General features: G+C 58.2%; 1 protein-coding gene across 1 annotated transcript in view; it reads left to right on the top strand.

The window, feature by feature from the left end:
* Htra1 (HtrA serine peptidase 1) overlaps nt 1–11,740 on the top strand; it is a 41,340-nt gene extending 29,600 nt beyond the window's left edge. Inside the window, exons 4-9 of the mRNA XM_048338084.1 lie at nt 4,314–4,508; nt 5,391–5,423; nt 6,569–6,683; nt 8,108–8,165; nt 9,694–9,789; nt 11,024–11,740. Coding sequence (XP_048194041.1) covers nt 4,314–4,508; nt 5,391–5,423; nt 6,569–6,683; nt 8,108–8,165; nt 9,694–9,789; nt 11,024–11,192 — 666 coding nt within the window. The 3' untranslated portion in view covers nt 11,193–11,740. The remainder of the gene's footprint in view (nt 1–4,313; nt 4,509–5,390; nt 5,424–6,568; nt 6,684–8,107; nt 8,166–9,693; nt 9,790–11,023) is intronic.
* The last annotated feature ends 3,461 nt before the right edge of the window (nt 11,741–15,201 follow it).

The raw sequence follows: 15,201 nt of genomic DNA, 5'->3' as shown, positions 1-15,201 counted from the left end.
GCAATGAAAATATTTTATTTTTTTTGGGGTAACTGAGGAGTACTTTGTACCTTTCAAAGGAGAGAGAGAGAGAAGCGACTGACTTGGCTCATTAGATTAAAAACAACTTGCCAAGGTTTCCTTCATTTTGGCTTTATTGGTTTGTTTTATTGCTTTTCTCCCCAGGCTTTCAAACACGAGGTTGCAGTGAAGTGAGCTGTTAGCTGCATCGCAGCGAGTGATGGCTGTGGCTTTTTGTGTCTCTCACTGCAGCGACTAGCCAACCACCATCTGGGGCGTTCCAGACACCCCCTTTGCTCTGGGTGCTACGAACCTTTGTAGGGAATCATCTGATCCCGGGGGGGGGGGGGCGGTGTACACAGAGGGATTCATGAAGGCCCCTCCCTGCCTTTGTGATCTTACCCATTCAGCTATTGTCAACGAGTAGCTTTTTGGAAACAACCAGGTGCTCCGGAAAGCACCCCGATTGTCAGGGCTGAGATGATACGGTGTTCCCCTGACGGGGCTCCCCCCAGGGAAGCTGCTCAGCAGCTTGGGTAGAAGCAGATCACGGTTTCTCACCGCCGTTCTTTCTGAGTGTAAGGACACCGGTCGGTATCACGGGTCCCCCGCTGACGGGGTAAGTGCTTATCTTCCTCCTGGACCCCTCTTTTCTGCGGGACCTCCAAGCTCCTGGTGGAACGTGAGTCAGGCCGTGACCACCGACAGGGAAGGAGTCACTGTGGAAGGTCCCTCGTCCGTGGAGGTGGGACCCGCGGTCCCCTTCTGCTCTGCGGTGTGGCGCCCGAGACAGCTCCACTTCCGCCTCACACGCTGTGTGTCTCCTGCCTGCCGTCCGTCCCCCCACGCAGTGGGAGAATGACAGGGGCAATGGGACCAGTTGGGCCCTTTTTTCCCCCTGGGCCTTCCCAGCTGTCAGGAGGGTGATGTTTGCCCTGTTTACTCCTTTGGGGGAGCTGTAAGGCTCCGGCAAGATGGGGAGACGTGTGAGGTGCCTGTCAGGAGAGGGGCTGGCTATGGCTGGTAGTGCTTCAAAGGGAGCCTCAGACAGAGCGTCTGCTGCCGGGATCCTGGAGACGGCTTTGATGTGGGTGCTGTGGGGAGCAGCTTGCAGAGGGGTGCAGGGTCGAGTGGGCGGGGCGTGAGGGGCGGGGCGTGAGTGGACCTCTTGCCGCGGAAGGCCGCATCTGCCCGTCAGGCTGGAGCGCGGCTGCGCCTTGCAGCCATGTGTGCGTTTTATATCTTCCCCGCGTCTTCCCCACCCCCCGTGGCACAGGCGTCTAGACAGCGATGGAGTTAAAAGCGCAATTACGGAGCAGGAATTTGGCCAGCAGAGCTATCTCTGCTGAGCAGACAGGCCTCGGGGCGGGGGGGGGGGGGGCGGGGGGGGGGGAGGATTGTGGCTGAGAATGAGACCCACTCGGATCTGAACAGGCTGAAGAGCCCGGGGGCTGGGGTAGCCAGCTCGCACCTGTGGGTGGGGGGGGGCAGGGGCCAGAAAGCCCCCCCCCCAAAGGCAGTTGACCTCATGGAGAGCTGTAAATCAGGCCTGGCCGCCATCTCGACATCTCGGCACCACCTCACTCCTGCAGGGATTTCTGTCTGTAATTAGAGTCCAGGAGCCAGGGATCCTGCGTTTACGGGGTGCAGGTCCAAGACGGGGGAAGCCTGGTCTCTCACTTAGCCAGGCTGCTCCTCGTCCGCTGGGAGAACCTCGGCTTCCACCTCTGTAACACGGAGGAAACGGTGCCCGGAGCGCCCGGGTCGCCGTGAAAGGGCTTCCTCGTCTCCGGGCGGCGGGTTCATCCTTCACACTAAGTGTGCAGCCCGTCACGTGGGTCTCCTGGCTCCGTTCTGCCTGCGATTGCCTTTCACAACCTACGACATACTTGATTGGATTGAAACACGCGCACAACTGAAAGAAGCGTGACGGGCGGGGCTTCCTGTCGGAGCGGAGTGCGGCGTGGCCCGCGTCCTGGGGGCACCCGGGGTTCTCATCCGCATGGCCGCCTTGTCTGAGCCCCTGTGGTCACCCGGGAATGGCGGATGACTTCGCTGCCCCAGGGCTGTGCATAACGCCCAGGCCCCCGACTCCTGCCCTCGTGGACGGCTCTCTCCCACTGTCTTCACGGCTTTGCCCCGAGTGCTTGACTCCTCTGCGCCTCTGGGCCTGAGTCAGACTTTGGAACAGAATGGCAGAGGGCAGAATTATCTTCAGGTCTCTGCCGTCTAAGGCCTCTGAGAATGGAGCTCACGGCTGGCTCCCTTCCTAGGAGGCGGCGGGGGTGGTGGGGTGAGCTGGAAAGGGTACCGTCTAAATACCAATTAAATTGTCCCCGGCAAGGTCTCCCTCAGGCCTTCAGATATGGTCCCTTACTCCGTGGCTGAGGCCCAGCTCAGCGGGACGTGACCTGTTTCTTCGGCTGCCATGGTGACCTATGGCCGAGCTTTGCCACCCATCCTTTGGTCTACCTCTCAAGGCAGCCCTGAGCCTCAAAGATAGGACCTCCAGCCAGTCAAAGGAAAGGCACTGTCCCAGACAGACCTCCCCAGAGTGGCCGTGAGCACCCCAGCCGCGAGCCTCCCGCCCCACCCGCCGTGATTGCTGAGGTCATTCTTGGCAGGGGCCGCTGGCCCAGGCCCAGGGTAAACACGCTGGGCTGAGCGCTCTGCGTGGAGTATAGGGCTATGTAGGGAATGCCGCAGGCTTTGGCCTCAGGTGACCCCAAAGGGGAAGGGTCACAGGGTGGGACTGTGCCTCACAAGGTGGCGTGCGGTGACCTGGGCAGCACAATTGATGGAGAAGCACCCCACACACCCCCACTGGCGTTGCACGGACCGCACGCTGGTTACAATACCCAGGGCTTAGCTGCTGCTCACACCAGCCTCACCGCGTTCAGAGAGCTGCTCAGACCCAGAGGGGCCTGGTTCTCAAAGTGGACCAGTGAGATGGGTGGGCGGGGCCTGAGGGGTTGGCCGGTCAGGTGTTGGGGGGGGGGGGTGTCCCAGTCCAGCACCCTGGCCCAGGCTCTGCGGGCTGCTTGGTGTCTGTGAGCAGAGGGGTGCCCCTCCTCACCCTCCCAAACCTAGTCAGTGAGGTCTTGACGCTTCTCTACGTTCTTCCACGCGACCTCTTAGCCAGCCGCGGGGACCGTTCCTGGTGCGCACGGAGGCTGCAAGGTGGCGGGGTGGGGGGGAGCGTTTGGGCCCGATGCCGGATTGTGGGTGGGAGCGAGGTTGTGGCTCTCATCCGCGGGGGTGAGTCCCTGCTCTGTCCCCCAGTCACCCCACCCCGGAAGCTCCCCGTCTGTTACGTGGGCACAGTGACCACCTCAGCTCGCCGGCGCTGTCTGCGCGGCTCTGGCTTCCCCTCGCCCCTCCTCCACTCCTGCGCCAGCCTTCGGCTCCTTTTGTAAGCTGGACGGACATGAGGGCTCCTGAGGTGCCTGTAGCGGGAGGCCTGGCCCAGCTCTTGGCTTCCTGTGCCTGGTAAATGTCGGACTCGCTCAGTAAGCAAAGCCCAAGTGCTCAGGAGGTTGCTGAGCTACGGGTAGGAAGAAGCGAGCGGGGCCAAGGGTGTCCAGGATGGGGTGGGAGTCACCCAGATGTCTTCCCCTTCCACCTGAACGGCTCTGGAGCAGGCTCCGTCGGGTCTGTCCTCTTCTGAACAGTGCTCAGCCAGGCCGCTTCCCTAGCGGGATGGCCGTGGGGCTTCCTGGGCTCGCTCCTCAGCCGGATCAGGAAGCGGAGGTGGTGAATGGGCCGTGGACGTCTCAGGATGGGAGACCCAGCACTACCCAGGCCTCGGAGGCTGCTGGCCCCTCTCCCCAGCCCTGTGCCTTCCCAGCCCTGCCACGTGCTCAGTACAGGGCACACGGAGGAAGCGGGCACCAGACCCTGCCCGCGGGGCTCCCCACCTCCTCAGGACTGGAAAAGGTGTTGGGGGGGGGGGACGCGGGGCAGGTTCCACTGGCTCCCCAAGGCCTGTGGGGACTCGGGATCCTGCCTCGGGCGTCCTCTAAGACAGTGGTCTGGGCCCTCAGTTCACATTTGTCTTCCTCTGTCCTCTGCCCTGAGCAAGTTTACTCCCCATGACAATTAGACTCCAAGGTGGCTTCCTGTCACTTTCCCGGCATTCCTTGGTGCTGGCTTCCTAACAGCGTAGGGCACGTGGATTATTAGTGGCTTCCCAGGCCCTGGCAAAAGGAGCCAGGTCAGTTCTCCGGGCCTGGTGTTTACCAGGATCCAATCAGGGCTTGCTCCTCCACCAAGTCCACACCGAACCAACACAACCACACCCTCTGTGTTTGCAGGGAAAGCTGCCTGTCCTGCTGCTGGGCCGCTCCTCAGAGCTGAGGCCGGGAGAGTTCGTGGTGGCCATCGGAAGCCCCTTTTCCCTCCAGAACACAGTCACTACGGGGATCGTGAGCACCACACAGAGGGGTGGCAAAGAGCTCGGGCTCCGGAATTCAGACATGGACTACATCCAGACGGACGCCATCATCAACGTGAGCCCCCCGCCCGCCCCTCCCCACCCCACCCCTGGGAGGTGGATGCCGGGGAAGCGGGGCCTAGGAGTGAAGATCTGCGTAGTGCTGGCTAAGGTTTCCTTTGAACCCCTGAAGCAGAGGAGGCAGGCTTGCCAGAACTCCAGTCACCATCACCACCATTCCCGCAGCGGGCCCCTCGGACTCGCTAAGGGGCTGCGCCGGGAGGTGCTCCCTGTCCTGCCCACAGGGTCAGGGCTCCCCTGCCCACAGGGTCAGGGCTCCCCTGCCCTGTGTGGAGGTAGCGGGGGGCCCACCGAGGGAACCCCCCCCCTTTCCTGCAGGAGGGACAGTTACTTTACAGAGGCTCCATGGCCCCAGAGGATTGGGAGCTCTGCCTCGTGACCGCTGTTCTTGGTCGCAGTCTGAGCACCGAGTGTCCCCCACCCCGCGTGGCTCCCCGTAAATGCTCCATGGCGTCTCACAAATGGAATCTCCCCATCAGCACGGTGCTTCCGTTTCGGCCTTCTCCCTGTAGGATCAGAGTTTCTGAGAAGCGAGTTTTTCTCCTCACATCTGTCCAATGCATAAGAAACCCAATCCCTGCTACCTCTTGTTGGCTTCATTCCCCAAACTTTATAGTCTGTGTAGGTGAAGTTTTGGAATTAGAGCCAACCCTGGGGGACGCCAGCGTGGCGGCGAGGCGGGGTCCCGTGCAGGGGCTGCGTGGGTTTTGAACCGTGGGATCCTGGAGTAAGCAGACAGCCCACCTCGCCCCAGGAGGAGGAGGAAATGGGTCAGGGCATGGGGCGGGACGGTAGGGTGAGTGCAGTAGTTCACACGTGTCCCAAGCGTTCTAAAATCGCCCCAGTGATAAGCTTTTCTGTTTCTGTTTAATTTCAGTACGGAAACTCGGGAGGCCCGTTAGTGAACCTGGTAAGCAAGGCCTTCAGTACTGTGTTTTGTCGTCTGGGCTGTTTCGCTTCGCTTTCTCTTTACGTAGGAGCTTGCCCTAAGGGAGCGCCTTGTGTAACTATCTTCAAGCAGGCTCTGCGCGCGCGCGCACATCCACCAAACGGCTTTTCTGGAAGGAGCCGGGCACGCTGAAGTTAGGCCGGAGGGTGCGCTCGTGTTTCAGGGCGGCAGGCACGGGGCGTCGGCCTGGTGCCGCAGGTCTCGGCTGGGCTGGGCGCCTCGGGTGGCCGGCTGGGGAGGAGGAGCGGCCCTGACTCAGCCCCGCGCTCAGCCGCGGCCGGGAGAGGACTCAGTGCTCCCAAAGGCCTCCTGCTCAGTCCATACTCCGTACTCACGCATCACAGGGAGGCGTTGGCGCCCCGGCCTGTCAGCCTGGGACAGGAGGGTCATTTCTAGAGGGTGGCGGCCTCCCCTGCAGGGTCCCTGGGCGTCAGGGACTGGAGTTTCAGCACCGATCGGAGGGCAGCAGAAGCGGTTTATGCTTTGGGCAGCTTTCCTCCCCGCCCCCCCTGCAGTGGAAATGGGAAGGCACACAGGGTGCCCTGCCCGGGCCCTCCCCTCCTCCAGCCCCGGCGGAGCTGCTGCAGGGGGAGGTGCCCTTTCTGGCAGCCAAGGTCACTGAACGGGGAAGAAGAGGCAGGAAGGGTGGGCAGCCACCTGGGGATCCCAAGATTCCGGGGACCATTTCCCTGTGAAAGAAGGAGCAAGTGCTGCAGATTTCCAAACCTGTACAGGCCATCACAGTTGCCACCCGATCTCTCCATCCTTCGGAGGCGGAGCTGGCTGACGCTGCCCCCACTACTCCACCATGCCTCCCGTGCCCCGCCCCCGCCTCCCCCCCTCCCCCCGTCCTTCCCCTTGCCACCCGTCCTCCTGCTAGTCCTCTTTCTTCTCTGACATAGCCACGGATTTCTTTAATTAATTACTTGCGTTATACAAACCGATGGGGCACAGTGCAATAATTGAGTGTACGCAGACAGCGTGTAATGATTCTGTTTAGACCGCTGATATTCCCATCTCCGTAAACTGTCCTGAAAGACGTCTTTCACTCAGTTCTGCCTCTCCCCGTTGCGGGCGGACGCGGCCGTCCCCGCCTTGCTTTTCAGGATGGCGAGGTGATAGGAATCAACACGCTGAAGGTGACCGCGGGCATCTCCTTTGCCATCCCGTCCGATAAGATCAAGAAGTTCCTCACGGAGTCCCACGACCGCCAAGCCAAAGGTCCGTAGGGTCGGGGGAGCGTGGGGAGCCCTGCGGAAGGGGGTCGGTCCTGGACTCAGAGCCAGGGAGGGGGCAGTTTTCTACCACGCGCAAGCCGGCTCTCGGCAACGGAGTAAGAAGTCTCTGCGTGACAAGCTTCAGGCCTTAGCCACAGGTTTTTGTGGTGTGATCATGGAAATGACACCTGGTCTCAACCTACGAGGTTCCAGGTCTGAGCCTGGTGACTTCCCTGCATCATCTCTACCTAACTATCCATGGAACACTGAATTCCTTCTCCTCATCAGAGAGGAGCTACCCGTTCCATTCGGCTGGCGGGAAGACAGATGCAGGGTGATCATTCATGCCGCTCGTGTTAATTCACCTGGCTGCTGTGAGATCAAACAAGTCGTTAGGTCTGTGCTTGATGGTCACCTAGGGCTGAAATTGATGGTTGTATACTCTCACTTGGCTCTCTTGTTCATGACGAGCACCCTGCCACTTGAGCCACAAACCTCCAGTTCTGGCTTTTTACTGGTTGATTGGAGATAAAAAGAGGCTCTCAGATCTGTCTTCCTGGACTGGCTCCGAATCACAATCCTCAGATCTCAGTTTCCCGAACAGCTAAGATTGTGAGCCACTGGCGCCCAGGCTTTATTTTACTGTTTTAATTGTACTAATTTATAGGCAGTGGGCAGCTTCACCCGGAGCCTGGCAGGTATGATGTTTATGTTCTGCCTGGGAGGGAAGAGGCTGACAGTCAACAATCAGATGAGTAGGATAATGTCCGGAGGGGCTGCTGGTTAGCTGTGAACCATCCAGGAGAAGGTGCCCACAGAAGGGGCGGGGTGAGCCAGATGGACCGGAGTCGTCGATTGGGTACAGCCAGCGAGCCCAGGGCTCCTCGCGTGGCACACGGGGTGGTTGGGAAGCGCTGGGGCCAGGAGCGAGGCTCACAGGAGGCCATGACACAGGGCCTGGACTGCACCTTCACTGTGTGGAGTGGTGGGTGTCTTTGGAAAAGGCTGCTCCAGGGACCAGTGGGGGATAGCGGGAAGGGGGTTGAGGATGGAGGCTGGTTAAGAGGCTCTGCCAGTGACCCGCAGGCGTGATAGATTCTGGAGCTCTGACCAGGGTTGTTGGCCCGTGGGGTTAGAGCAAAGCGGTCTCCCCTTCTGGCATCTGCAGGGAGTAAAGCTGGCCCGGGGAAGGAGTGGAAGCCAGGCGGAGCCGGTGAGGAAGACAGGATTGATCACTCCTTAGCTGAGAGGATGGGGCCTTCCCCAGGTCCCTCTGCCAGCCGCAGTGGAGAGCAGGACCCGACCACAGCTGCAGTGTCCCCCCACCCCCACCCCACCCCACCTCACACTGCACACTGGAGCCTTGGATGCCTGCTCCCCAGTCCCCACCTGTCCCGACCCTTGGCTGACCTGCCCTTCTCCCCCCAGGAAAAGCCATCACCAAGAAGAAGTACATAGGAATCCGAATGATGTCGCTCACATCCAGGTGGGTTAACAGATGTGCGTGTGTGTGTGTGTGTGTGTGTGTGTGTGTGTGTGCATGCCTGTGTGTGCTCAACACTTAGGTAATTCTGAATCTCGCAAGGTCATCGTCCGCATCCCTGAAGGAAAAACTGCCTGCTGCCACCTGCTTAAAGTGAACACCCCTGGGGAAGAAGGGAGGCATAAGCCTGGACACTTGGCTTGCCTCCTCCTCCTCCTCCTCCTCCTCCTCCTCCTCTTCCTCCTCCTCCTCCTCCTCCTCCTCCTTTGCTTGCCGCCTTCTTCTTCTTCTTCTTCTTCTTCTTCTTCTTCTTCTTCTTCTTCTTCTTCTTCTTCTTCTTCTTCCTCCTCCTCCTCCTCCTCCTCCTCCTCCTCCTCCTCCTCCTCCTCCTCCTCCTCCTCCTCCTCCTCCTCCTCCTCCTCCTCCTCCTCCTCCTCTCCCCCCCCCATCTGGAAGTGTCTGTTCTTTGCTGGGTGGCGGAGGGGCCGGCTCATCCGCTCACGCTGCTCGCTCATGCTGCTCGCTCCCGCCTCCCTCTTGCCACTCTTGTGTGGAAGCCACATTCCAGGAGTGCCCAGAGCCGCCCTGGCCCGGCGCGCCCACCTCCCATTCGCTCTGAGCAGTGGGAGGCGGCTGGGGGAATGCTGGGGGGGCTGAGGGCCGGCCGGGCAGGCCACAGATGACGGATGGGCTTGTTTTCCCAACCTGGGGTTGCCAGGCTCCCGATGGACTAGAAACGGAGGGTGGGGAGGATTGAAGGCGAGGCCCAGAACTGACTCATCTGGCGTGGCTAAGACAGTTGTAGTCCAGGAGGTAAGTATATCCACAGATGTACATTGTTGCATTCATTATAACACTTTCAAGGCAATTGTCAAAATATTGAGGCAGTTTGATGCCTGTTATATAGAGAGAACCGTTCTTAGCATCCCAGGAGCTTATTTTTCAAGACTAAACTGACACCCCCTGTTTGTCTGGCACCAGGGGAGATGGAGGCGTAGGGACGGAGCAGAGACCGTGGGGCCGGCTTTCCGGGCTGTCCTCCCTGCTCGGATGCTCTCTGGCAAGTGCCCAGGCCTTCCCTGCAGGGCAAGGGCAGCGGTGCCTTCCTCCAAGACCTCGCCTGACCCTCCCAGTGGCCCATGTCAGAGATCACTGTCGCTAACTCAGTGTCTCAGCAAAGGAAAAGAAGGCGTAGAAAAGTGAAGCCCCTGCCCAAGTAACCCAGCCAGCAAGCGTCAGCCGCCAGGCTGCGGGCCGGACCACGCATCAGACTGCATCGCCCTCTTGATGGTCAGCGCTGTTCACCGACTAGCAACTAATAGTCCTCATGATAGCAATCAGGGTGACTTCCCCGCGGTTGAGAACTAGACCGCTGACTCTAGCAGGCAGGAGGTTGCAAAGTTAGAATCTGAACTCAGAGGAAGTGCGCGCCGGGTTACAGATGAGGTGGGAGCCGGCCGAGAGCTGAGTGTTGGCCGAGGAAAGCTTGTGGGTGCTTAGTGCTAACACGAGGGCCTTTCCTCCTGAGCAGCAAGGCCAAAGAGCTGAAGGACCGCCACCGAGACTTCCCAGATGTGCTGTCCGGGGCGTACATCATCGAGGTCATTCCCGACACTCCGGCAGAAGCGTGAGTACAGTTGCTCTATTGCTAGTGTTCATGTGCTTCTGGCGTCGTGGGGAGTGACGGGAGCAGTGTTCCTTTTATACTGGCCCAGAGAACAACCAGGTTCGCCTTTGACGCTCCATGTCTGTGTTGCCCTCGTGTGGGCCAAGCCTTCCCCTCCGCTGGACCTAGGCCTTCGCTGTGGGTCCTGTCTCTCTCAGAGCCAATCAAACAGACAGACCATAGCAGGTTTTTCAGGAGTGTCCAGGAAGTTAGGAGGCAGCCATGGGGTGATGGAGAAGTGTCCCCATGACCTCAGGATGCATCTCCTTCTAGAACCTTCCCTACATGTGTCTGCGAGCAGTGAGGCCACACCTGTCAATGTTCCAGACAAATGACACCACTGTCAGGAAAGGAACAGAAAAAGATAGCCTGAGCCTACAGTCAGGGCTGACGTGACATCCAGGGAGGAGTGTCGGAGGTGGGTGGCGACAGGCCTTGGGGACCGGCCCCGGCTGGCCACCGCCTGCCTGCTTCTTACGTGACTGACAGGATGACAATGGTGCTCGCATTTTTACATGGTTGAAAAAAGAAAAAAAAAGATTGCGAAATGACCACCAGAGTGCTCTGCGGCCACGAGACACCTCTGTGACACGAAATGTCCCGTGTGCACACGTCTTTTATTGGGACAGAGCCATGCCCTGTCGGTTTCACACCGTGCTGGGCTTGGTGCTGCTACTGTGGCAGCGGAGTAGCTCAGGACATCCCACGGAGCCGAAAGTAGCTCCTTCCCGGTCTTTGTGGGAAGAGAGTGGGTCTCGCTGTGTTAGGCCGTGCGGGCTCATGAAGGCACAGGAAGGAGGGCAGCCACAGCCGCAGCCACAAGAGACGTAGCCCGCCATTCTCGGGAGGCTTGCTTTGTGAGGTGTTAAGTGCCCGTTACAAGCAAGTTGGCCTCCGCCGCAGCAACATGGCAGATTGTACCTCGTATGTCTGCGCCCACTCTGGCGGTCAGTCTGTCCTAAGATCACATACATGCCGCGGGCATGTCTGTAATGGGTGCACTTGAGGACGTGGCCTAAAAATATCTCCAGAGGAAATGCCGCCCACCGACGGCTCCCGTCCCGCTTGGCTGGGTGTACCCCCTGTCTCCGAACCCTGGGCCCCTGTGCTCTGGGCAAGTGGTTCTAAGCTGCGCCTCTCTCGATCACTTGGGAGGACCGAAAACATTACCAGTGCATCTCCCTTTGTGTTACAGTGGTGGTCTCAAGGAAAATGACGTCATCATCAGCATCAATGGACAGTCGGTGGTCTCCGCCAACGACGTCAGTGATGTCATTAAAAAGGAAAACACCCTCAACATGGTTGTCCGCAGGGGCAATGAAGACATTATGATTACGGTGATTCCAGAGGAAATCGACCCCTAGGCGGAGGCAGGAGAGCTGGACTCTATGTTCCCTCGAACACTGTCCTAGTGGATGATGCGTGGGGACTCTGGGCTGGCGGCTCAGGACACCTGGGACTCCTCGCCGCCATCTTGTCTGTTCGGTGGAAGCGCCCTGGCCGACAGAATCCTCCTTGATAGTTTGCAGGCAAAGCAAATGTAACGTTGCAGGTGTGCGCAGGCGGAAGCCCCGCCCTCTGTATCCTATGTATGCTGCGTGCTTTCCCTCGCCAGCTTGGGCCGTTCCTGCCTAGACAGTCAACACGTGTCTCTTCCTTTAACTGAGTTGCCGTCTTAATCCAACTAATGCAGTTGACGTGGTGCGTAGATGAGAGGAAGGCCTCTGGGACCCAGCGGGGTTCTGGGCCTGTTGACTTTCCCTCCGATAGCACCCAGACGAGGTCGACGCGCGGAGACCACGGGCGGTGAGCGCTGGCTCCTGAGATGGCCAGGGTCGCCTCTATTAGGAATCTCTTCAGAACAGGGGAGCGAGATGACTTTGAATTTGAGCTATTAAAGTACTTCTTCATACTTGGCTTCTGGATGCGTTTCTTTTTTTCCTAGCCGCTCACCGTCCTTCCGAACTGGTTCTGATGTCAGTGGGCTCCTCATTAAAACCGCATTGTGTGTGAGTTATTTCAAAATCACCCCGAGGGATTTGCTGGTGTTAAACAACCCTGCTTGGTCACCCTGGCTTTGTGACTAGGCCTGGAGACAGTTCTACTCGCATCTGGAGCTTTTCACACTAAGGGGAGTCTGTCAAAACTGTAGAGCATGCAATCGGTCAACAAAGATTTTTCTGGGCCTCTGCGGTGTGCCGGGCCCTGGGCCAAGCATGGAGGGCGGCGGCCAGGGCGGGGGCAGATGCGGCCTTCCATCACGGAGGCAGGCCTGCTGTGGGAAGGCCGCCCGCCAGGAGCCTCGGAATGGACAGGGTGGGCGGCCGACTGACCTTGTTTGTCCTTGGTTTGAAATAAGAGCTAGGCCTCAGGCCTTGGAGAGTGTGAAGCCAGGACCACTCAGCGTCTTCTAACAAGGCAACAGAGTGCGGTCTTTCCCCGCTCAGAGGACTGTTCTCTCCAAGGAAGCCTCCCGAGCGTGTGCAAAGCCAGGCCCGTGAAGGCTGTTGCAAAACAGCCTGTTGTCCTGGAAGCTCACAGGCCTGGGTCCCTGAGGAGAGAGGCTGTGGATGGCAAGAGCCAAGGGTCAAAGGCTGCGTAGCCCTGGTCAGCACTCAGAGGGGGAGCTTGCACGGGAGGGACGTCCTGACCCGGAGCCTCATCCTTCCTCCACGCGCGGATCCGCGAGGGCCGATGTGTAGCTGGAGAGGCTGCGGAAGGCGGGAGGCCCGAGTCAAATGCAGGGGCCGTGCCTTCCAGCAAGGCCGGCATCGGTATGGCCGCCGAGTGGCGGAGGCCCTGTTGCAGCCCGGGCCAGCCCTGCCCTCCGCTTGGCTGATGTTGGAGTCAGAAAGGAGCCAGCGAGTCCTTCTCATTCCTGGCATTGTTTTGCATTCCCTCCCTCCCTCCTATTTAAAGATCATGCCTCGAGTGGCTGGTGGCTTCCAGGTTCATTCTCAGCTGTCTGTGGTCACGTACAAGCTGCAGACGGGGCAGCTCAGCACATCATTGTACTGACTGGGGGACCCCGGGACCTGGGATGCCGCTGGCCCTGGCGCTCCCTGGGGACCCTGGGACTTGGGGGTGCTGTTTGCCCTGGCTCTCCCTGGGAACCCTGGGACTTGGGGGTGCCGCTTGCCCCGGCACCACCCTCGCTGGTACTGGCAGGCATCCTGACATCTCTCAGGACCGTTGTTTCTTCTGTTTGCTTTGGATTGCCATGGAGGTTCTTGCGCATAAATTAGCCTGAGAATCTGGGGCTTTTGAAGCCAGATGGGGTTGCGTTGAAGTCCAGTGTCTGCCTATCACTGGCTGTGTGACTTTGAGCCAGTTGCTCAGGGTCTCTGTGCTGTTTTCTGTCATCTATAAAATGAAGGTAATAGTAATAGCTACTCTCTTCTGCTCTTTGGCAAATTCAGTAAGTTATTTTATGGTGCACATGGGAAGCACTTGGTAATATTAGTGACATAATGTCTTTGAGACTCGGTTTTCCTGCTGCAAAATGAGGAATAATGATTTCTCGGTACAGTAGACTATGAGAGAACATAGAATGTTCTCACAGAATGTGAGAGGAAGATAAATGCAGGGTCTGATTTTGCCAGTGGCCTGCCGTGATTCTCGGTTGGATGCTTTCTGTGTGTCAGCTATCGTATGGAGCACTGAGCAGTTATCAGCTTCGCTTAGTCTCACAGCGGTTCTGAGGTTCAGGCCTCATTCATCCCTTTTATTAGGTAAAGAGATCAGACACTCGGCTCCAGCTCCGGCTCTGGCTCCGGCTCCGTGTTCTCTTAGAGCCATAACTCCCACACCATCCCATCTCTTCTGGGCTATCTCTCCCTAGCTACAGAGGTGACCCTGGGGCCAGGCTCACAACTCCTCCTCAGCGTTCATCCCCCTGGCCCTCCCTGCTGCCTCCCATGTCCCCTTCACCGCCTCCTCCCCGGTAGCCGGCAGCCTTACCTCCTCTGTCTCCTGGGAAAGCCTGTCTGGTTCACCAAGCGTGGGCTCCCCAGTGCCTCTTCCCTCCCCAGCTCCTTTGGCTCTAAGCCTCTGGGACCAGCTTTGCCAACTGCAAGGCCCATCATCCACCAGGGGAAAGCCCACGTTTCATTGGGACTTGGGCAGCCTGTGTCCCCATGGGGCCCGCATGTGATAGCAGGTAGAGCCTTGGACCGTGGCAGGGTGCTGGGCTCAGTTTAGAAGATGTCACTGCATTGGGGCCATGCCTTGCTGTGTCACGCCAAGCTCTGTCACACCGACCCCAGCGGCTGCTCCCCATCCCGGGCAGAATCGACTCAGGGATGCTGAGCTGTTCCGGTGCCCTCCGCCCGAGACCACCACCTCGCCTCTCTTTCCACACCGGGTTACCACTCCAGGTGCTCTTTCCTGCACGCCCCGTTGCTGCTGTAGGTGTTCAGGTGTTGGTGGTGATAAGGGTTCTAGGATCCCTGGCAAGCAAAATATCCTGTCGGGCCCCTTGCCCAGCCAAGTGAAGGGAGAGTGGGCTTTGTGTCCAGAGGCTGGTCCAGGGGACAGCTGGCAGTGTTGCTGAGGGACAGGATGGGGCAGCCGTGCCGCCACAGAATGAAACGGTGGTGCAGTGTGCATCTTGCACAACACGCCGGCCAGGAATGTCTGTACCCAGCAGGGCACAGGTGTGTCTCACGTGCGTCTTCAGCCCCCGGTAACTCCAGGGAAGAGGAGCGATGACCCCATTTTGTAGACGAGGAAAGTAAGACTCGGGGTAAGGAATGTGCCCAAGTTCACCCAGATCGTCAGTGAGCTTTTTCACTCAAGGCTGGGCTTCTACTATTCGACCCTCACCTCCGCTTCAGCTTTTTGATGATTCATTGGAGATAATAATCTCTCATACGTGTTTGTCCAGGCTGGCTTTGAACTGTGATCCTCGGAATCTCAGCCTCCTGAGTAGCTAGGATTACAGGTGTGAGCCACTGGTGCCCCACTGCTCATGTTGTTCTAAAACTCTGCACATATCGATCCCACTTTATTACTTATAAAACCCACGGAGACCAGGGTCTTAATGTACAATGATGCAGTGGTCTTCAAAAAGATTCAATTTACAGAAATCTTCATCAAGTCAACCTCAAGAAAGTCTCGAGTTTCACATTGTGTATTTATATTAGGAATGTTTACATTCTATGGGGGAAAAAAAAGCCTTTACAAGATATTAGCGTTGAAATTCTACATCAGTGTAATATAACCTCCTGACAGTTTGTATGACTAAACATCCAAATTGCTAAATTCTCCATGTTTTCTCAACTTAAAAATCTGTACTCCGTTGTGAAAAATCTGTACATATGTATACGATGGAATAGAAGACCCCAAGAACAAACAGAACTCTCTAATCCTTAT

Source organism: Perognathus longimembris, chromosome 2 (genome assembly GCF_023159225.1).
Source record: "Perognathus longimembris pacificus isolate PPM17 chromosome 2, ASM2315922v1, whole genome shotgun sequence".
Lineage (NCBI taxonomy): Eukaryota > Metazoa > Chordata > Mammalia > Rodentia > Heteromyidae > Perognathus > Perognathus longimembris.
The sequence above is the reverse complement of the archived record's forward strand: the minus strand, read 5'-3'. Positions and strand labels throughout refer to the sequence as shown.